Source organism: Zerene cesonia, chromosome 15 (genome assembly GCF_012273895.1).
Source record: "Zerene cesonia ecotype Mississippi chromosome 15, Zerene_cesonia_1.1, whole genome shotgun sequence".
Classification (NCBI taxonomy): Eukaryota; Metazoa; Arthropoda; class Insecta; order Lepidoptera; family Pieridae; genus Zerene; species Zerene cesonia.
Window position 1 is genome coordinate 5,897,661 of NC_052116.1, and position 16,980 is coordinate 5,914,640.

Sequence of the window (16,980 nt, forward strand, 5' to 3'; positions counted from 1 at the left end):
TTTAGTTACTGCCTATTGTACAAATGAAAGACGGAAAATTAAAAATTTTTGCGTATTTTTTTTTTCCATTAAGATTATGCTAAAACAATTTCATTAAATTATTAAGATAGTGGTAGAAATTGAATGAAATGAAATGGTAGTAAAATCAGTTTATATTATTCTAGATATACCATATAATTTCACTCGAGAAAAAAAATTATTATATTTCCTCGCCATCAAAAACGACGAGGATGATATCTCACCTAAATGCGTCAAAACTACACAAAAAACAGTCGAATTTATAATCTCCTCACTTTTGAAGTTAGTTGAAAATTAACAAACGTAGTAGTCGCCTCTACGATTTTAGAAAATTTTCCTTAGTTTTCTAGTATGCCATCATCAAATTTTATTTCGAACCACCCTTGAAGTATCTTGCAAAAAATGTTTAATATTGATTTGATTCATAAAAGACGAAGTTATCCGCAAAATATATAGAGTTGAATTGAGAGCTTCTCCTTTTTTCAAGTCGACTAACAAATCCAAAAAAAATAAAAAAACGCCAATCAAGTTTAAGACTTTATTTTTTACATAGTAGATCATAACTTATATTATGTAAATATTACAAAACAATTATATGCAAAAAAGAGAAAATAAAAATATTTGAATTTCTATATATTACTATTATTTAATTAAATTTTCTAAATTAACTACGCACAACAAATATCTCCATATTGTATCACATTATATATATATATACATTACAAGGACCATCTATAATATAGTCTATAGACGCTAACAATATTATTCTGCACGTAAATTTATAAAAGAAACTATGAAACTGTGATGATAACTTCTATTGTTTATTAATAATAATATATGATAATGTGTAATTAATTAGTCATCAACAATATTAAAAAGCCAAGTGGATAATGTCAATATATGGTCAGTTCTATGCTATTGTGGTATAATTTTATACATTAAATAACAGATTTCCAGAATGTTGATGTTTTAATCAAAACTTATAAGTTCTGCAGTGTTGTTATTACTTTCAGACTTGATAGGAGTTTGGACTTGTTGAGTTTGTTGTATTGCAGGCTGCGGATTTGGTGGTACATTTCCAAAGTTTTGCTGCTGATTTTTTAACCCTTGACCCTGCACATTATTAGGGGGTACTTGCCCTTGCTGCATATTTTGCGGCCCTTGAATATTTTGGGGTGCTTGCAAGTTTTGAGGCACTTGCATGTTATGGGGCGCTTGCATGTTTTGCGGCGCTTGCATGTTTTGCGGCACTTGCATATTTTGAGGTGCTTGCATGTTAGGAGGCAGATGCATGTTTTGCGGTATTTGCCCAACAGACTGTTGCATATTTTGAGGTATTTGTCCCTGTTGTGGTGGTTGCATGTGTTGCGCCATTTGATTAGGCGTAGTCATTGTCATTTGCGGTGGATGCATCTGTTGTTGGATTGAAGCAGGCACCATGTTATGAGGGGAATTGATCTGTCCAGCTTGAGTATTTGCTGGTATTTGATTCTGGTGCAATGGTGTACCCTGATTCATATTTTGGTTTTGAGGATTGTTTTGATTTTGTGCTAGCATTTGAGGGTTTTGGAAGTGTGGTGGTTGACCTGGAACAGCTATTGGCTGATGTTGAGTTATTTGTGATTGCTGAGGATTTTGCGGTCCTTGTTGTTGGGGTTGAGGTAAATTTTGGCTAGTTGGAGGCAAATGGTTTTGCATAGGCATATTCTGGTTATGCATCATTGGTTGGCTATGTACTGGCATAGGCTGACCTGGCATTTGGGAAGCCGATTGTTGACTAGTTTGGGGGTTTTGAGTATTAATTGGATAACCTGGTATTTGGGGATTGTTGTTTAGTTGATTACCCTGCAGCATTGGCATTCGCTGCATTTGCATACCAAACATTGGATTGTTGGCGTTTTGCTGCACCATGTTGGGTTGCGCGAGAGTCATTGGGGGCATCATAGAGTTAGGTGGCTGATTCGGCATATTTGGTTTTGGTATTTGTTGTTGGTTGGGTAAATTTGGTTGCGATACACCTTGACCTGGAGGTCCATTTGGGACAGATTGCGGCATCATTTGGTGAATGCCGGGCTGAGACGGTAGACGCATTTGTTGCATTTGCTGCAACATCATCTGTTGCTGCATGGGTAATTGTTGGCCCATGACTGGGCGCATGTTTGGTTGATTCATTTGTCCTTGGATTGGTGGAACTTGACTCAATGTAGCTCCCGACGTCGACATAGCGAATGTATTCATTTGTGGCATAGATTGAGACATTGTTCCCATTTGATTTACATTCATTGGCATATTAGCTTGAGACATGTGTGTTTGTCCAGGCAATGGTGTGGAGCCGTCTGTTGTCTGAGGTGGCATTTGGGGATGAAATGGAGCGTACATGAGCTGATTGGGAAAACCAGGTTGGAATTGGTGCATGGATACACCGGGCATGTAGTAACCGCTGCTTGACATCATGTACTGGTGCTTCTGTTGTTCCTGCCGCATTTGCATTTCGCGCTCTTGCTCCTAAAAATGATATGTATTAAATTGTTAATAAAAATACTTATTTTGCATTAAGCTTTTAAACTAATATGGCATGCATACATAATATCTTTGAAACTAAGTAAAACTAAAATGGTCCAATATTAGAATTGCTATTAAACTATATTGTATTAAATTGTTATATAAACTCGATGCTCTACTTTTAATATCATATTAGAAAAAGTACATTATTATACGAGTAGCTTTAACACCAATTTATATATCTTAAAGAACATTTTATCAAATATATTCTAAGCAGCATCAATTCTGGAATTGATTTTTTCAATAATAACAAACTAACGTATAGAAAACAAAACCCACCTGCACTCGTTGCAGCGCCAACTGCCGCTGGTACTGCAGATACTCGTGCTTCTTCTTCCTCATAGCCTGCAGCTTGGCGGCCATTTGCATCTGGCGCTGCCTCTCGGCCGCCTCGGCCGCCTGCGCGAGCCGCGCCGCGTGCTCCGCGCGTAGCGTGTCCAACGCCGCTCTGCTGTCACGCACTTGGCTTATTTTGTCCTGTATTATGAAATTATTTTGTAGTATCAATACATTATAATATCAATATTTTTAAATTTAAAATATAAGAGAACGCTATTATGTATTAGCTTTTCTTGGGTCACAAACTATCTTAGTACCATACTTCATTGAAATCGTCTTAGCGATTTAATTATGAAGAGACACAGAAAGACAGTTTCTTTCTCAAGTGAAAAAATATTGATTGAGAAATTCTCAATTTATTTTGTATGAAATCAATGCAATCAAGGCGATTATTCTCCCAGTATAAAAATATAAATTTTATCCAAAGAAACGTATGCTATTTACATAGAAAAAGTAATTGATCATTTAAATATTACCTGTAAGCTCTCCAAGTAAACTCTTTTATCATCCTGTTGCTGTATATATTTTAGAAGTTTGGAGTGCATTGCTGTAATATTCATAAATAAAGTTTGAACAGATGTGTCGTTAGCGATGGAGCGACCCCTGTGAAAAACAAATTATACTTTATCTTATACATTCATTTTTATTACTTAGATTAATATGTACACTGGAAAAAAACACTGACATGAATCAAAGAGAAATGACAAACAGGACAATTATTATTAGAACTCTATGTAGCGATAAGATAAGCGATGATCCAATAATAGTGAGAATATTTAAGATATGTTTTAGACATAAAAAATAAAATAATAATAATTTATGGCATATAGTACACATACCGCGAAGAATTACTCTTCATTCTATTAACAAATATTTCCACTTGGGATTTTAGATTCTCAACAAAGTCATCAATTTCTTTATCCTCTGCTTCATCTTCCTGAGATTTTGCCGACGACGGTTTAGAGAAGTCCTGATAATAAACATGACATGTATTATAAAATAATAATAACATTCATTATGAAAAGGAAAAAAAAAAAAAGAAAATCGATCAGTGAAACGGATGTACATCATCTGCCCCATACCCCACTAGGGGACACGGGACTTCACTTTTTATGAAAAGGAAAGTAATAAATGAAACAATTCAACTTTAAAAGTGTGATGTTCATGTCGTTAAGATTTAAGAAGTTTTTAACATTACCCATTTGAGTGGCTGTATTGTCCCAATAAAAAACCCATACCTCGGTCGCGTCATTGGTCCCATGCGAGGAGGGCGCAGTGGGTGCGGCAGGGTCGCGCGACAGCCGCTGCTCCCAGTAGTTGCGGTCCAGGTAGCGGGACAGCTCCGCGTTGCCCGCGCCGTGCTCGGGCGACGCGCTCACCGACGACGGAGTGGGTGACACTGGAAATTGACATACATATAATATTATGTACACGGTTTATAATGCTCTTCGACCAAGTAAAGCGATGATAACGTTGATGTTATATATATATATATATATATATATATATATATATATATATATATATATATACGATATAATAAATATATATATGTATATAAAAATAAAGATTAAATTAGAGATTAAATAAAAATAAAATATGATTTAATTGGCCTAGTAGGCAAATGTTTATTAATACATTCTGAGTTTCTGATTGGTCTACACTGTTATTAACTACTTACAAATAACTACGAGAAGTATATATATAATAATACTGATTAAATATATACAATAATACTAAATAAAAACAAATATATAATTACGTGTTGGATGAGAAGTTGGTTCGGGAGCAATATACGAGCGGGAGCGTCTTTCCTTCTCCTTTTGTTCAGCCTCTGACTGGCTCAAAGCAAGAGCTAATTGTAATTCCTCTTCTTCTTGTAGCTCTTCCGCTGATTTCCCTGGTGGCTTCTAATCAAAATAAATCATTCGATTTAAAATTAATACAGCAAAACATGTATATCAAATGAGAGAAGTACCTAGATTGTAAAGTTTGATATGATTTATCTGATATTATTTATTCTCTCCACATCCTAACTTATACATGCCATAGGGATGTAATTAAGTTTGTTATATAAAATGATATTTCCTTTAACTAATGTTGATATTACATTTTTTCAAGATTTTGTCAAATGAGAAACATTGTGCTTAGAATTATTTGATGGCTTTTTGAAAATTCTCAATTAAGAATTTTTATACACATGTCATTTCACACGCGTCATTGACTTGAATACGTTATTTTTTTATTTATATCTGTTACTTTGATTCTTATTAATTAATAATAGAACACCTTGCTTTAAGGTGTTCACATTTTATATGCTAGTGTCAGCTTGTTTATTCCTATATGCATAGCTATTATTACTCAACATACATTTGTGATTTGCTATAATATAATGCGAATATAGGTAATAAAAATATATAAAGTATAAAGAACAACAAAAAAGAAAATCATATTTGACTAACTAATGTTCTGTTTTATTATAATTACCTTTATGGAAAAAAAATAAAACCTAACAAGGTAAATGACAAAACAAAGAATAATATGACTATTTATTATGTTTATTTATAGACCACATAATTACAATAATATGCATTAAACATGATGCTACAATTATAAATGTTAAGGCTAAATATATATAAAATGTCAATCACAATTTCCAAAAACAGTCCATTCAAAAGCGATAAGAATAACACATAATTTGTATTATGAATAATGATAGTACATTTATTTTTGTTTCAGTCTTCTAACAAATTTAGGTGTTTCTGGTACGGTGAGAGGTCCTATTGATTTTTCTGGAATAAATGGATTTAACGATGGGATTGGCTTAGGGTGATGTACCAATGTAGATCTCAATTGTGCTATTGCCTTTTCCTCTGCCTCTCTCTGTTCCTGTTCTTTGAGCTGTTTATTTCTTTCCATTTCCTTTTCTTTCTCTTTGATTTGTTTTTCAAATCTTTCTCTTTCGGCTGCTCTTTTCTCAGTAGTAAGTTCAAAGGGCACTGGCTTTGATAAAGGATTAGCCTGGAGTACAGGCTTAAATGGTTCTTTGTAGAGAACTACAGGAGGTTTAGCTTCAAACTTGACATGGTTTTCTTTATTTTCTGAAGAGGCAGTAGAACCAATGCCTGTTGTAGCATGCATCCTTTTTTTTACAGCGGCTGGTAAAGGTTGAGCCTTAAATTGAGAAGCCATTTTCCTCTCTTCCTCTAACTGTTTCTTAATTCTTTCCTCTCGGCGTCTCTTTGATTCTTCATCCCTTTTCTCAAATGAAAATGGTTCTGGTTTGACAGGACCATGTCGAATCATATTTTTTTCAGTTCTTTCTTGGTTTTTAGCCTTAGATGGCATGTCACATGGTTTGATTTCATGTTTTAAGCAATCAGTAGAGTTTGCTCGTTTATAATGAAATTTAGGACTGACAGGTTTAGTAATATTTGTAACAGGCTTAATTGGAATCTGTGGCTTCTCAAGTATATGTTTTGGTGCAGGACGAGCTTTAAAGTGATGTGCTTGTTCAGGTGATTGAACACTTTTCTTATGAAATTCAGTAAGTTTAAATGGTTCTGGAATTGTCATAGGCTTTCTTGGCACATCTGGTAAGTGAACTGGACCAATAATCACAGATTTAGGAATAGGATTAGCCTTAATTTTAAACTTTCTTATTTCTTCCAACTCCATTTCTTCTTTTTCTTTCTGTGACATGATATGACGAGGACGTGCTCGAGTTTTACACCGTAACATAGGAGATTGCGCAATAGTCAACCTAGATCTGCTTATTACATTTTGAGGTTGAAATAATTTAGGTTTAGAAGTACGAAAACGTCCTGGTGTATCTCTCTCATAGTGATATATGGCCTCAGCCATTGAAACAAACTTTGTTTTCGACAATTCATGGTTTCCTCCAGTTTGTTTATGATATCTTTCACAAGCACGATCCTCATCATTGTCAAAGTCTAAATTAGAAAATTCCTGTTTAAGTATAGCGATATCATTCATAGAAAGAGACTTTCTCATAGAAGCAAATCCGTTTTCCAAATAATCCAATTTGTTATGGTCACCGAAATCATTATCGTCAGGCGAGACTGGTTCCTCTTTGACGCGAATATTACCGTTTGGTGTAAAACAAACATCTCCACGAAAGTTTGTTACGTAGTCCCTTGGCATTTTGAAAATCCTTACTATTTTAGACTAACACATAAAATAAAACTAGAAACAATATTCAAATAACGACTCACGGTATACGACTACGAGTACAATTGCTTTGTTATTCGTTAATTCAAACGTTCAGTTTTCATTATTACAAATTGTCAATTGAACAATTGCCAGTGTCGAAAGTTCGATATATTGTCTATGATTCTTTTTCGTTTCAATTTGGAAATTTAATAAATCTAGAATGTTTCAGAGATTGAAAACAAATTTAACAAACGTATTAAAATGGTTCAATTAAAGCCTACGAAGAGCAATTATATTATACTCAATATTTATTAATAAAAGTTCATTGATAATTCTGGCAATGTGTGGCAAAGGACGCGGGACATTTGTCAAACCTGCATTGTCTAGTGTCATGTGTCAACTGTCATTAGAAACTTGTAAATTTGAGCTGTTTTTACTTTGTACGAATTTTACTTTCGAGACTAACTATTTAATAGATATTTGATTTAAAATTCACTTATATTAATAATTAACTTATACCAGTATCGTACATATTTGAAACCCTGAAAATGGCGCAAGCACTTCCAAATCCCAACACGTTATTGCCACTGGAACTTGTCGACAAATGTATAGGGTCGCGTATTCATATTATTATGAAAAATGATAAAGAAATGGTTGGAACGTTACAAGGTTTTGACGATTTTGTTAACATGCTGTTAGATGACGTCACAGAATATGAATCAACACCAGAAGGCAGAAAAATAACTAAGCTTGATCAAATACTTCTTAACGGTATGAATATAGCCATGTTAGTTCCTGGTGGAGAAATGCCGGGCGAATCATATGAAGGACAATAGTTAGCATTTTGTAATAATACACTACACATAAGAATTTAAGAAATAAATATTAATAACATTATACCCTATTTTATTACCCTGTTTTTAACATTGTAGATTAAGTTTATGAAATGTCTTTAACTAAACAGCCAAGATATATTGATAGTATGGTTGTTTGTTTTTTAGTTATTGAAAGTAATAAAACTTCACTTTATTATTTTTTGTAACACAAAATTGCAATGATAATATTTCATCATTAGATAAGAGTAAATTTAGATAATATAATTGACTAACCTGTGGTTGAGCAGGACCATAGTCACTTGATGTGTCAACAATCTCAATCTTTGCTGAAGATGGTGGACGGCTAACTTTATCGAAGCAAGCCTCACAAACACGTACCTTTTTTTCATAACAAAAATAATTATAATCTGCATTTGTTATGATTCATTAAGTAATTAACCATTTAGAACTATTACCTACCTCTTTTTCAATACCAAATTTGGGCAAAGTAGAAGTTTTGGAACTGCACTGTTGACAGAACACTTGTCCACAAGCACGACAATGATGGCGGCGCACCATCAAAGAGAAAGCCACACGACACCTAAATAGAATATTTGCTGAGTCAACTCAATCAAAATATGTCGAAATCTTTTTTCCTCATCATAGTCACGCATAACATTAGTAAAGCTAATTATACTTTCAATATGTAAATTATGTGTATGTTTATTTGAAGTTAATAAAAATTTTTCCAACTAAGGTATTTAATTATATAAAAAATACTTCATACCTATGGCAGACTTCACCATCTGCCCATTCAGGAGCAGTGTCCGCAGAAAACATTGCATCAGATTCTTTCAATGGAGGAAATTTATGTCCTTCAGCTTTCAATATATTCACTGTATCCTGGATAAATAAGTGTTTAAAACTTAATTTCACACTGGGTATATAATATATTCTGTATATAATTTATGTTTTTAAACAATGACACTTGTTCTGATAAACAGCATCTAGCATGATATGAGTCATACTGTCAGGTAAAGTGATAATAATCAGGCAATGACATCACAATACATACTATACAATATCTTGTATAGGTACAGTCTTTATGAAAAATTGTACAGTTAAATATATATGAGCATACATTATTTACATACAAATAATCATTATATAATTAAATCATACATTCACCTCAAACATACAAAGAAACACAAGATAATAAAGTAAACATAATTGAATACATATAATCAGGTCATTGACACTAGTCCTGCTATTAAAATATATTATTAGAAGATTTTATCACCACATGCACACAATACATAAATACAAATTTATGCATTACAAGCGTTACAAGAAGTATGCAATAGATGACTAGACATTGACATAATTGTGATATAATTAGATTATCAAGAAAATCAATATAGAATAACACTACTCTGTTACCAACTAAAAGTAAAATGTAGTGGTCAAACTATTGTAATTTATTATAAATCTAGACTAATATTATAAAGAGGAAGCTTTAGTATTTGTGAATGTTTGTAAAATTTTCACACAAAAATCTCTGGACCAATTTAAAAAAAAAATTCAACCATTAGAAACCTGCAAATTCTCAGGCAAACAGCTATTAATGTATAAAATATTGTTCAAATTAACTAATACATAAACAAAAATCAATCACATTGTTGGATGTACTTAATCGGGTTTCATATTTAAAAATATAAATCTTTCATACCAACAATATGCAATATATAATAAAAAAATTATGAATAGATGAATCAGACTCCATCCTGTTTTCCCTGAAGCATTAGTATTAGCCATAAAACTTCTCAAAGAATCATTTGAAATCTATCCCACAACTGGCCACCTTTGGGGGTCCATAGGTACTATGTAATGTAAACAAAAATAGGTTGATGCTGATAAAAGTCCAGCTCTACCTTATGCTTATGTTAATTTATATTAACATACCTGTACAGCTCTATATTTGGGAGTGTTGCGAAATGCAAATGCCCATGCTTGTATCAACTCCAGAATTTTGTTCTTTAAATTTTCATGCTGAGTTGTCTTCACCAAATCACGAAGCATTTCACAGAATGCTTTTGATGCAACCTCATCATGAACGCCTGAGCCTATGTTATATTGGCATAGTTTAATTTCCATATGCAATTATAAATTTATTGTGTACATATTTTAAAGCTATGTTTTGTCTTGAATATGATGATGGAAGATTAAAAAACACTTTAATCTAACTTGCGAGACTGTTGATCCGTATGAATTAAATATAATTCTTTGTTATTAGACTGTGAGAAAAATACATCACAGGTATGTGTATGGCTGAGAATTTACTTTTTCCAAACTTCAATCAGCTGTAGGATAAAAGTTGACAAAACCCACTTTGTGGAGCTCCTATTTCTATGTAAACTTAAAACTTAAGTTTTCCCAAGCTTAACCTTACCCATGATATCAAATGCCCATTACACAGATTTGTAGTTTCACACGAATAGATTATCTTGGATTAACTGAGAAATAATAGGCAAATTAGAAACAGTATGTTACAGGTGACAATTTATTTTAGACAATCTTGCAGGAATCCTTTCTGTACCATTGTAATCTAAAGGTATTTTAAATTATGGAGGCATGTCTTGCAGTATGCTTGCAATATGCCATGCATAGTGCAATACAACTTTGTAATATTGCTCTAATTGCATATAATTGTAACAATTTATTTCAAAAATAATCTTCAAAACATAATTACAAATTTTTATAAACATGATTGTTCACACATTACATACATTGTAAAGAACATGAATTTACTAATTGCTGAGCAGATTCTTAAACTGTTTCAAGCCAATTTGTATTATTTTAAATTTTAACACTTCATTATGATTATCATTTAATGAACCAATAATTTACTTCTTACCACAGTTTTTAACTATGCTTTCCAAGGTAAGCAATGCAAACATTGCCTGATGAGGATTTTGAGAGTAAAGTTTCTTTTTAACAGCAGCCACTGCATATTTAGGTCTAAAAATACCAACAACAATACTTGTAATTACATGATTAAAGTGACATTGTATTAAGAAGGTTAAAACTGGAGCAGAAATGGTACTCACGAACAATCATTTTGTCTAATTAAATCACAGATTTGCAATATAGATGGCCAGTCAGGATCTAGGCGTAGATTACTTGTCGCTTTATCTACAACAATATAAAATGCGAATATTGAAAAATATTGAGTCATTATTAAAGTAAAATGACAACGAAGTCACCTTGTAATGACTGAAATGTTCTATAAAAAGGAAAATATGCAGTAAAAAAGAAAGTGATGCAAACTAATGGAAGATAGGGCAAAACAATTTCAAAAACAATATAAATGCGGACATATATATTACATTTCATGCATTACTTACCCAATAATTTATCGAATACACTTGTTCGAAACATTTTTGATAGGCACTACGTATTCAAAACTTATTATTTTTTGTAAGCAATAGCGATAAATCTTTTTGTGGATAGAAAAATGACAGCTCACTTTGTCAATTTTTAATTTTTTTTTATCCATTGGTAGGAGTAAATGTCATTCATTGGACATTTCAATGTATTGGGTTTCATTTTACGCAAAATACGTGATTGAAAAACTACTTATTGTACTAATAAATAATACTTAAATGTAAAGACCATATTCAACAATGGATGTATGGTATCTAATAAATGTATATTTATGTCGAATTATGGTGAAACAAAATCTCTAGGAAAATGGAAACAAACCCAGTCTCATGTACCTATACAAATTTAGCATTCCATCGAAGGATTTCGAAATCAAAATGACCTTATTTGATAGGTAGGAGTCGGTATAGGTCCACTATATTTTTATTGCTATAGTTTTTTAATAATTAAAAAAATATACATCTTATTTAAATCCAAACGGATGCATTTTATATACTTTCCATATTTTTTATCTAACGATAAAGAGTGCCAATATTAACCAATGGCCAGCATTGATTTATAAATACAAAAAAAATGTAAAAACCAAAAGTTTTTATTATCCATTTGATTTTTTGACACTCAACGCTCAAAAGTGCGAAATTAAATGATTTCTCCTTAGGTTTTTATTGCGTCAATAAAAAAACATATTTAAAAATAAAACTATTCCCAAAAAGTTTAATTTGTAGCTATTTCACGTGAAAACTGAATAATTAATACTTACGTTGTAATATTTTTTAAGTGATACATCACTGATTCAATAACAATCGATGATCAGCGTCGAGGTAAAGCGAGGTAAAGCGTAGAGCTAAGTAGAACGCGTTATACAGTTCATTATTAATGTATATATGTTTTAGTTCCAAAAAAGCTCGTTATTAGCGCAAAAACTAGTGAACCGATTGCAATTAAAAGTCTTAAACATTTTTTTTAACATAAAATGTTATATGATATGACAAATAATGTGTAAGTTTCACATACTTTTGATTTCAAAAATCCTTCGATGGGTTGTTAAATTTGTTTTGGGTGTTTCATGAGCCCAGGGGACGCCCCTCGCCATTTTTTATGTCATTGTGCGCAATGAAGCTAGTGGGTCGCCTGATCCTGGTCGCGATGATAAGCGCTACCAGCACCCATGAATGTTTGAAGAAGCCATGAAAATTTGGAGGTCGATTGTAGACTTTATGCGTGTACAAATAGATTGCCGACGTTTGGAAAGTGATTAAGAAAAGATTGACAGGAAAAATAAGGGATCTAGTTCTTGGGATGGGTAAGGAAAAGGATATGGCCTTCCGGCTCCCCCACTCATCGAACGAAACACAGCAGTATGCTATTTCATGCCGCTCTTCTGTGGGCTGTGGTACCTCCCCGGTGCGAGTTGGCATAATTCCGAAAGTGCCGACGCGTGCTCGAGTACCACATACATCTATTGAGATAGGTAATTAACAACCATCTCAACATGAAACATAATTTCAATGATCACAATATTCTATCGGCAGAAAGCGAACTCGATGAAATTAATTTTAAGTTTTACAATGTTCAAATGATTTATATATAGAAAAATTTAAAGAAGAGAAAAAAACTGATGTCACTATAAATTTATCCTTTTCGCAATTCTTCCCTTATGTGTGCAGCTATAATTTCTGTTTCTTTGGATTACGTTGTCAACTGAAGTTTAATTTGGTAACAGCTTAAGGTATGGAGTATTTTGTAATATTAATTTAAATTATTAAATGCATTTTAGATGACTTTACAAAAAAAAACACACTTTCTGCTATTAGATTTGGAGTTCACGGGAAGTACCCTGTAGCACATACCCTAGGTTTTGATTCTCGTGAGACTGTCAGAAATTTGCAGCATGAAGTGCTTTATTTAATATTATATATTGCCTTTACTTAAAAGTTTAATTTATTTACAATTCCCAGTGTCAGTAGACCTGAATATTCCATATAAATATTAGCTTGATATCTGGACCCGTCCCTGAGAAAGTGTCTTGAGAGAAAGACAGACAGACAGACGGATAACACAGTGATCCTATAAGGGTTCCGTTTCTTTGTTCTAAGGTACGGAAACCTAAAAAGTGACTCAAGTTTTTGTAACCTTTCATATCAACTCTCGTTCTCTATTTGGCATTATATTTTGTGTTTTATAATACGAATGTTTATTATTTTTATTTTATTCACCATATTTAGGTGTGAAAGTATAGATTGGCCTGTAGGCATGTATTATTGTAATAATTTTTTTTTGGTGAAAAAAAAATCTAATTCCCATAAAAAGATCCATTATAATTTAGGATTCGTATTTAAACCATTTTAAATTTTAAAAAATAATAGATTCCTATAGGAAGGCGCTTCTTAGTGTTATATATATCTTAGCTGAAATATGTTATTTAGACCAAATTTTGAGTTGCATTTCAGATTGCATGTATTGTATTAATTTACGAAACAATAAACCAAAACACGCTGGTTGTACATAAAAGCCTTAAATATTTTTCCTCAACTTTAGTTATTTATAACTAATAATATTCGTTTGGATATTAAATTTTTACTATGTACCTACCAATATTAAAAAAATACATACGTAGGTTATATTTTATTTTCATATATTTTTATTGTGTAATTAGACACAAAATAAAGTTTTAAAGAAGTAGTTATCGTTATCATAATATTTATCATAGAATCATTTACCTCGCCGCTTATCGAAAAGCAAGATAACATTTTGTCACCACGTTTAGTATGAATAGCGTGTCATACTAATTTCAAGAATTCTACAAACTTGGCTATAACGACGAACAAATAAACGGATTTCAGTTTTATAAAGAACTAACTAAGATAAAAGAAGGTTGTGTATAATCAAATTATGAGAAATGGCTGTGAAAAGTTTTCTCCAACAATGCATGCACGCTAACAAAAAGAAACTTCAGAAATTAGATGAAGATATAAATATATGTTCAAATTTAGTATTGATAATCAAAATGAAACTTTCTACTTTGGAATTGAAAATGACTGCGCTCAAGATAATTTATGAAGATGTGATGGAATTAAGGAAAATTATTCTCGTATTGCATCCACATTTAAAGCGGAAAACTATACGATCCGGCGAATAAAAATAAGGTATTTACCGATGTGTATTGAATTATATTTTTTTTAGTTTTCTATTTCTATAATAATTTATAAGTTCTTGTGCTGTACAAAGAGGTGTATTGATGCGATAGGTCTCGTCGAATTTACAAAAGTCTATAACAAAGCCTTGTTTGCTGCTTTTATAAAAGTAGGGTTCTATAAAACGCCTTCCCCAAAGAATTTCAGTGCCAGTGTAGCTCGATTTGGCTAGAAGCGGTTGACCAGTTGACTCTATAGTTCCTTCAAAAGTTACTAATATTTCTAAGTTACTCTTCAAGATTTCCATAGCGGAGATATTATAAAAAGGGCTATTTTCATCTATTCTATGCACTGCTGTGACTGGAAATATGAACAGCACGTCATCACAACTATCGACCGCTATGTTTAACATTACCTGATCGTAGTTGAGTAAATCAACGCCATCTTTAGTTATATATTTTATGAGGTACGCGTTGACAGACGAAGCTATGATTCTTGACTTTCTTGTGTTGCCCACTCTGAACATCAAGCACAAATAACCGTCTCTCTGATTGATTATGGCGTATTTTGAAAACATCAATGTTTGCGCGCGGTTCTTTGGCTTCGTTAATTTAGCGAACACAATTCCAATGAACAGGGATTGGATTATTTTCCCTGTTATGCTTTCGATACACATTGTAAACATGGCTTCTGGGCATTCTAAAGTAATCGCCCTAGATCCATAACCGATACTTGTCTGTACTTCAATGCTGAATAAAAATATCGATGTGAAATTATATATTTCAGTCACACATGGCTTCCACTCTGTAATATTATTAGCTAGCGGTAAGTGTTCATCTTCTAAATCTCCATGCAAATATAATATGACCCACCATACAACAGCGAAAATAAGCCAACTTAAAACACATGTTATCGTGCAATACAATATTGTCCACCTCCATCTGGCTTCCAGAAATACTTTAACCAGATCGATTATGAATCGTAATTTATTTTTGTGTGATTTAGCAAAATTCAGTTCTCCAGATTTTAACACAATGCGTTCTTGTTGTCTAAGGCGGACAGAAATTCTTTTGTGAATATGCCTGCAAATAAAATATTATACGAATTATTTAATTTATACACTTTATGCAGACATAGCTAACCAACATTCCTTGTATTGAAAGCAATTAAATGAAGTAAAGTTAGATAGCTAGATGACCAATCAATATTATATTATCTAATATCTAAATTTAAATGATTACTTACCGCTTACAGCTACATTGAGAAATTTCATTTATATTTGTATCCATTTATAAGCAGTTTGAATTAGGATTGTAAATTCACAATATTCGTATCGTATGATAACTTGAACTATTTCTTTACTACTAATGTAATTAATTCTAAAAGTATCCGTTTGACGAACGTCATCGAACGTTAAATGTTTACTTCCGTCTGTACGTGTCTTCTCATTTTCAAGATCACTAATTAAATATTTATTTCTAAAGATAAAACGAGATACTTTGACGGATTTTCACTATCTTGTTTTGAATCACCATGAAAGTAATCTTAAATAAAGAGAAACAATACTATTCTCCTAATACTATTCCTTAATACTATATGAAAATAAAAAGTTATTTGTTTTATCTAAGATATTTTTAATGATTTTTACATTTTTTATTGTATTTCGCTATTGTACAAGAGATGGCGCTATACTCTGTTACACCACAATAACAAGATATAAAATTTATAAATGCTTACTTTATTAGTATTTCGGGGTAAATAACAAAAAAAATAGTAATACACGTGTAGCGTTTAAAAGTTAGAGGTATATATTACGCGCTACGAATAACCTTGAAACGTTGGGCGGATGGAAGCGCTTTATTACTTAACACCTAATAGTGAAGAGTTATTGGTATGACAAGAATATGTTTGTTCATTTCCAGTGTCACATCCCGGCTGCGGGATGCACCTGAGGCCGCCCGGAAAGAGCATTGGCCCTGACAGTCAAAAGAGCAGCGGTGTTAACGGGGAGCGTAATTTGATAATATTGCCTGCTGTTTGATGTTTAGGGCTACTTTGGTTGGTAGATTTTTTATTTCTAAAATGTCTACCAGCCAAAACAGAAAAAAAAATTGTGTGACTTTAATTACAATTGCAAAAAAAAAATATTATATCGCATTGTTTGTATATACTTATTATAGTCCTATATAATAGAGTTTTATTCATTTTACGGTATGATGAATAAATAATGCTTAAGTCAAAAATGGTATAGGGAATTTCTATCTGATGCTAGTATAATTGTTATTATTAGTTAAATAATTAGTATGTATTTTAATTAATTAATTAACAAGGAGGTTGCGATTCAATTTTTGGGCGTCGCTCGCACCTGTAAGAATACCCACAATAAGCTCATATTATCATAACACTTTTCGCTGTTCTCTTATACACGACTATGTATTGGGAGGTTTTCGTCTGATATGTCTATGTAGATTGTTAAAGCATAAATAATACTGATTTAT

At 32.3% G+C, this 16,980-nt stretch overlaps 4 protein-coding genes across 5 annotated transcripts; 1 reads left to right on the forward strand and 3 right to left on the reverse strand.

Moving 5' to 3' along the window:
* Positions 1-614: 614 nt before the first annotated feature.
* Positions 615-11,345, reverse strand: LOC119832689 (hepatocyte growth factor-regulated tyrosine kinase substrate-like). 2 transcript variants are annotated; one of them, XM_038356405.1, is made up of 13 exons: positions 11,312-11,345; positions 11,015-11,099; positions 10,822-10,925; positions 9,870-10,030; positions 8,695-8,810; positions 8,388-8,508; positions 8,202-8,306; positions 4,682-4,829; positions 4,158-4,318; positions 3,759-3,889; positions 3,396-3,522; positions 2,860-3,057; positions 615-2,523 (listed from the first exon to the last, which is right to left on the reverse strand). In XM_038356405.1, the coding sequence occupies exons 1-13, from the start codon at positions 11,343-11,345 to the stop codon at positions 988-990; spliced, it is 3,027 nt and encodes a 1,008-aa protein (XP_038212333.1). In that variant the 3' UTR covers positions 615-987. The 2 variants fall into 2 exon arrangements, with proteins under 2 accessions (XP_038212333.1, XP_038212334.1); XM_038356406.1 differs by lacking the exons at positions 9,870-10,030; positions 10,822-10,925; positions 11,015-11,099; positions 11,312-11,345 and adding an exon at positions 9,096-9,353 and having other exon boundaries at positions 616-2,523.
* LOC119832690 (targeting protein for Xklp2-like) lies at positions 5,494-7,222 on the reverse strand. Its single transcript, XM_038356407.1, has one exon. The coding sequence runs from the start codon at positions 7,081-7,083 to the stop codon at positions 5,644-5,646; it is 1,440 nt and encodes a 479-aa protein (XP_038212335.1). The 5' UTR covers positions 7,084-7,222; the 3' UTR covers positions 5,494-5,643.
* LOC119832691 (U6 snRNA-associated Sm-like protein LSm5) lies at positions 7,464-7,989 on the forward strand. The gene has a single exon (XM_038356409.1). It carries the CDS (start codon positions 7,641-7,643, stop codon positions 7,926-7,928), a length of 288 nt encoding a protein of 95 aa, XP_038212337.1. The 5' UTR covers positions 7,464-7,640; the 3' UTR covers positions 7,929-7,989.
* A 3,171-nt stretch (positions 11,346-14,516) lies between the features above and the next one.
* On the reverse strand, positions 14,517-15,771 carry LOC119832493 (inward rectifier potassium channel 2-like). The gene is made up of 2 exons (XM_038356158.1): positions 15,728-15,771; positions 14,517-15,564 (listed from the first exon to the last, which is right to left on the reverse strand). Exons 1-2 carry the CDS (start codon positions 15,769-15,771, stop codon positions 14,517-14,519), a joined length of 1,092 nt encoding a protein of 363 aa, XP_038212086.1.
* Positions 15,772-16,980: the final 1,209 nt, after the last annotated feature.

Bases quoted from the DNA above. Each gene is read 5' to 3' on its own strand.
- LOC119832493 (XM_038356158.1), bottom strand. From the start codon at position 15,771: ATGGATACAAATATAAATGAAATTTCTCAATGTAGCTGTAAGCG. The intron at 15,565-15,727 runs GTAAGTAATCAT...TTTTATTTGCAG, and splicing joins TCTCAATGTAGCTGTAAGCG to GCATATTCACAAAAGAATTT.
- LOC119832691 (XM_038356409.1), top strand. From the start codon at position 7,641: ATGGCGCAAGCACTTCCAAATCCCAACACGTTATTGCCACTGGAACTT.
- LOC119832689 (XM_038356405.1), bottom strand. From the start codon at position 11,345: ATGTTTCGAACAAGTGTATTCGATAAATTATTGG. The intron at 11,100-11,311 runs GTAAGTAATGCA...ATATTGTTGTAG, and splicing joins TGTATTCGATAAATTATTGG to ATAAAGCGACAAGTAATCTA. The intron at 3,890-4,157 runs GTATGGGTTTTT...GTTTATTATCAG, and splicing joins GGACCAATGACGCGACCGAG to GACTTCTCTAAACCGTCGTC.
- LOC119832690 (XM_038356407.1), bottom strand. From the start codon at position 7,083: ATGCCAAGGGACTACGTAACAAACTTTCGTGGAGATGTTTGTTTTACA.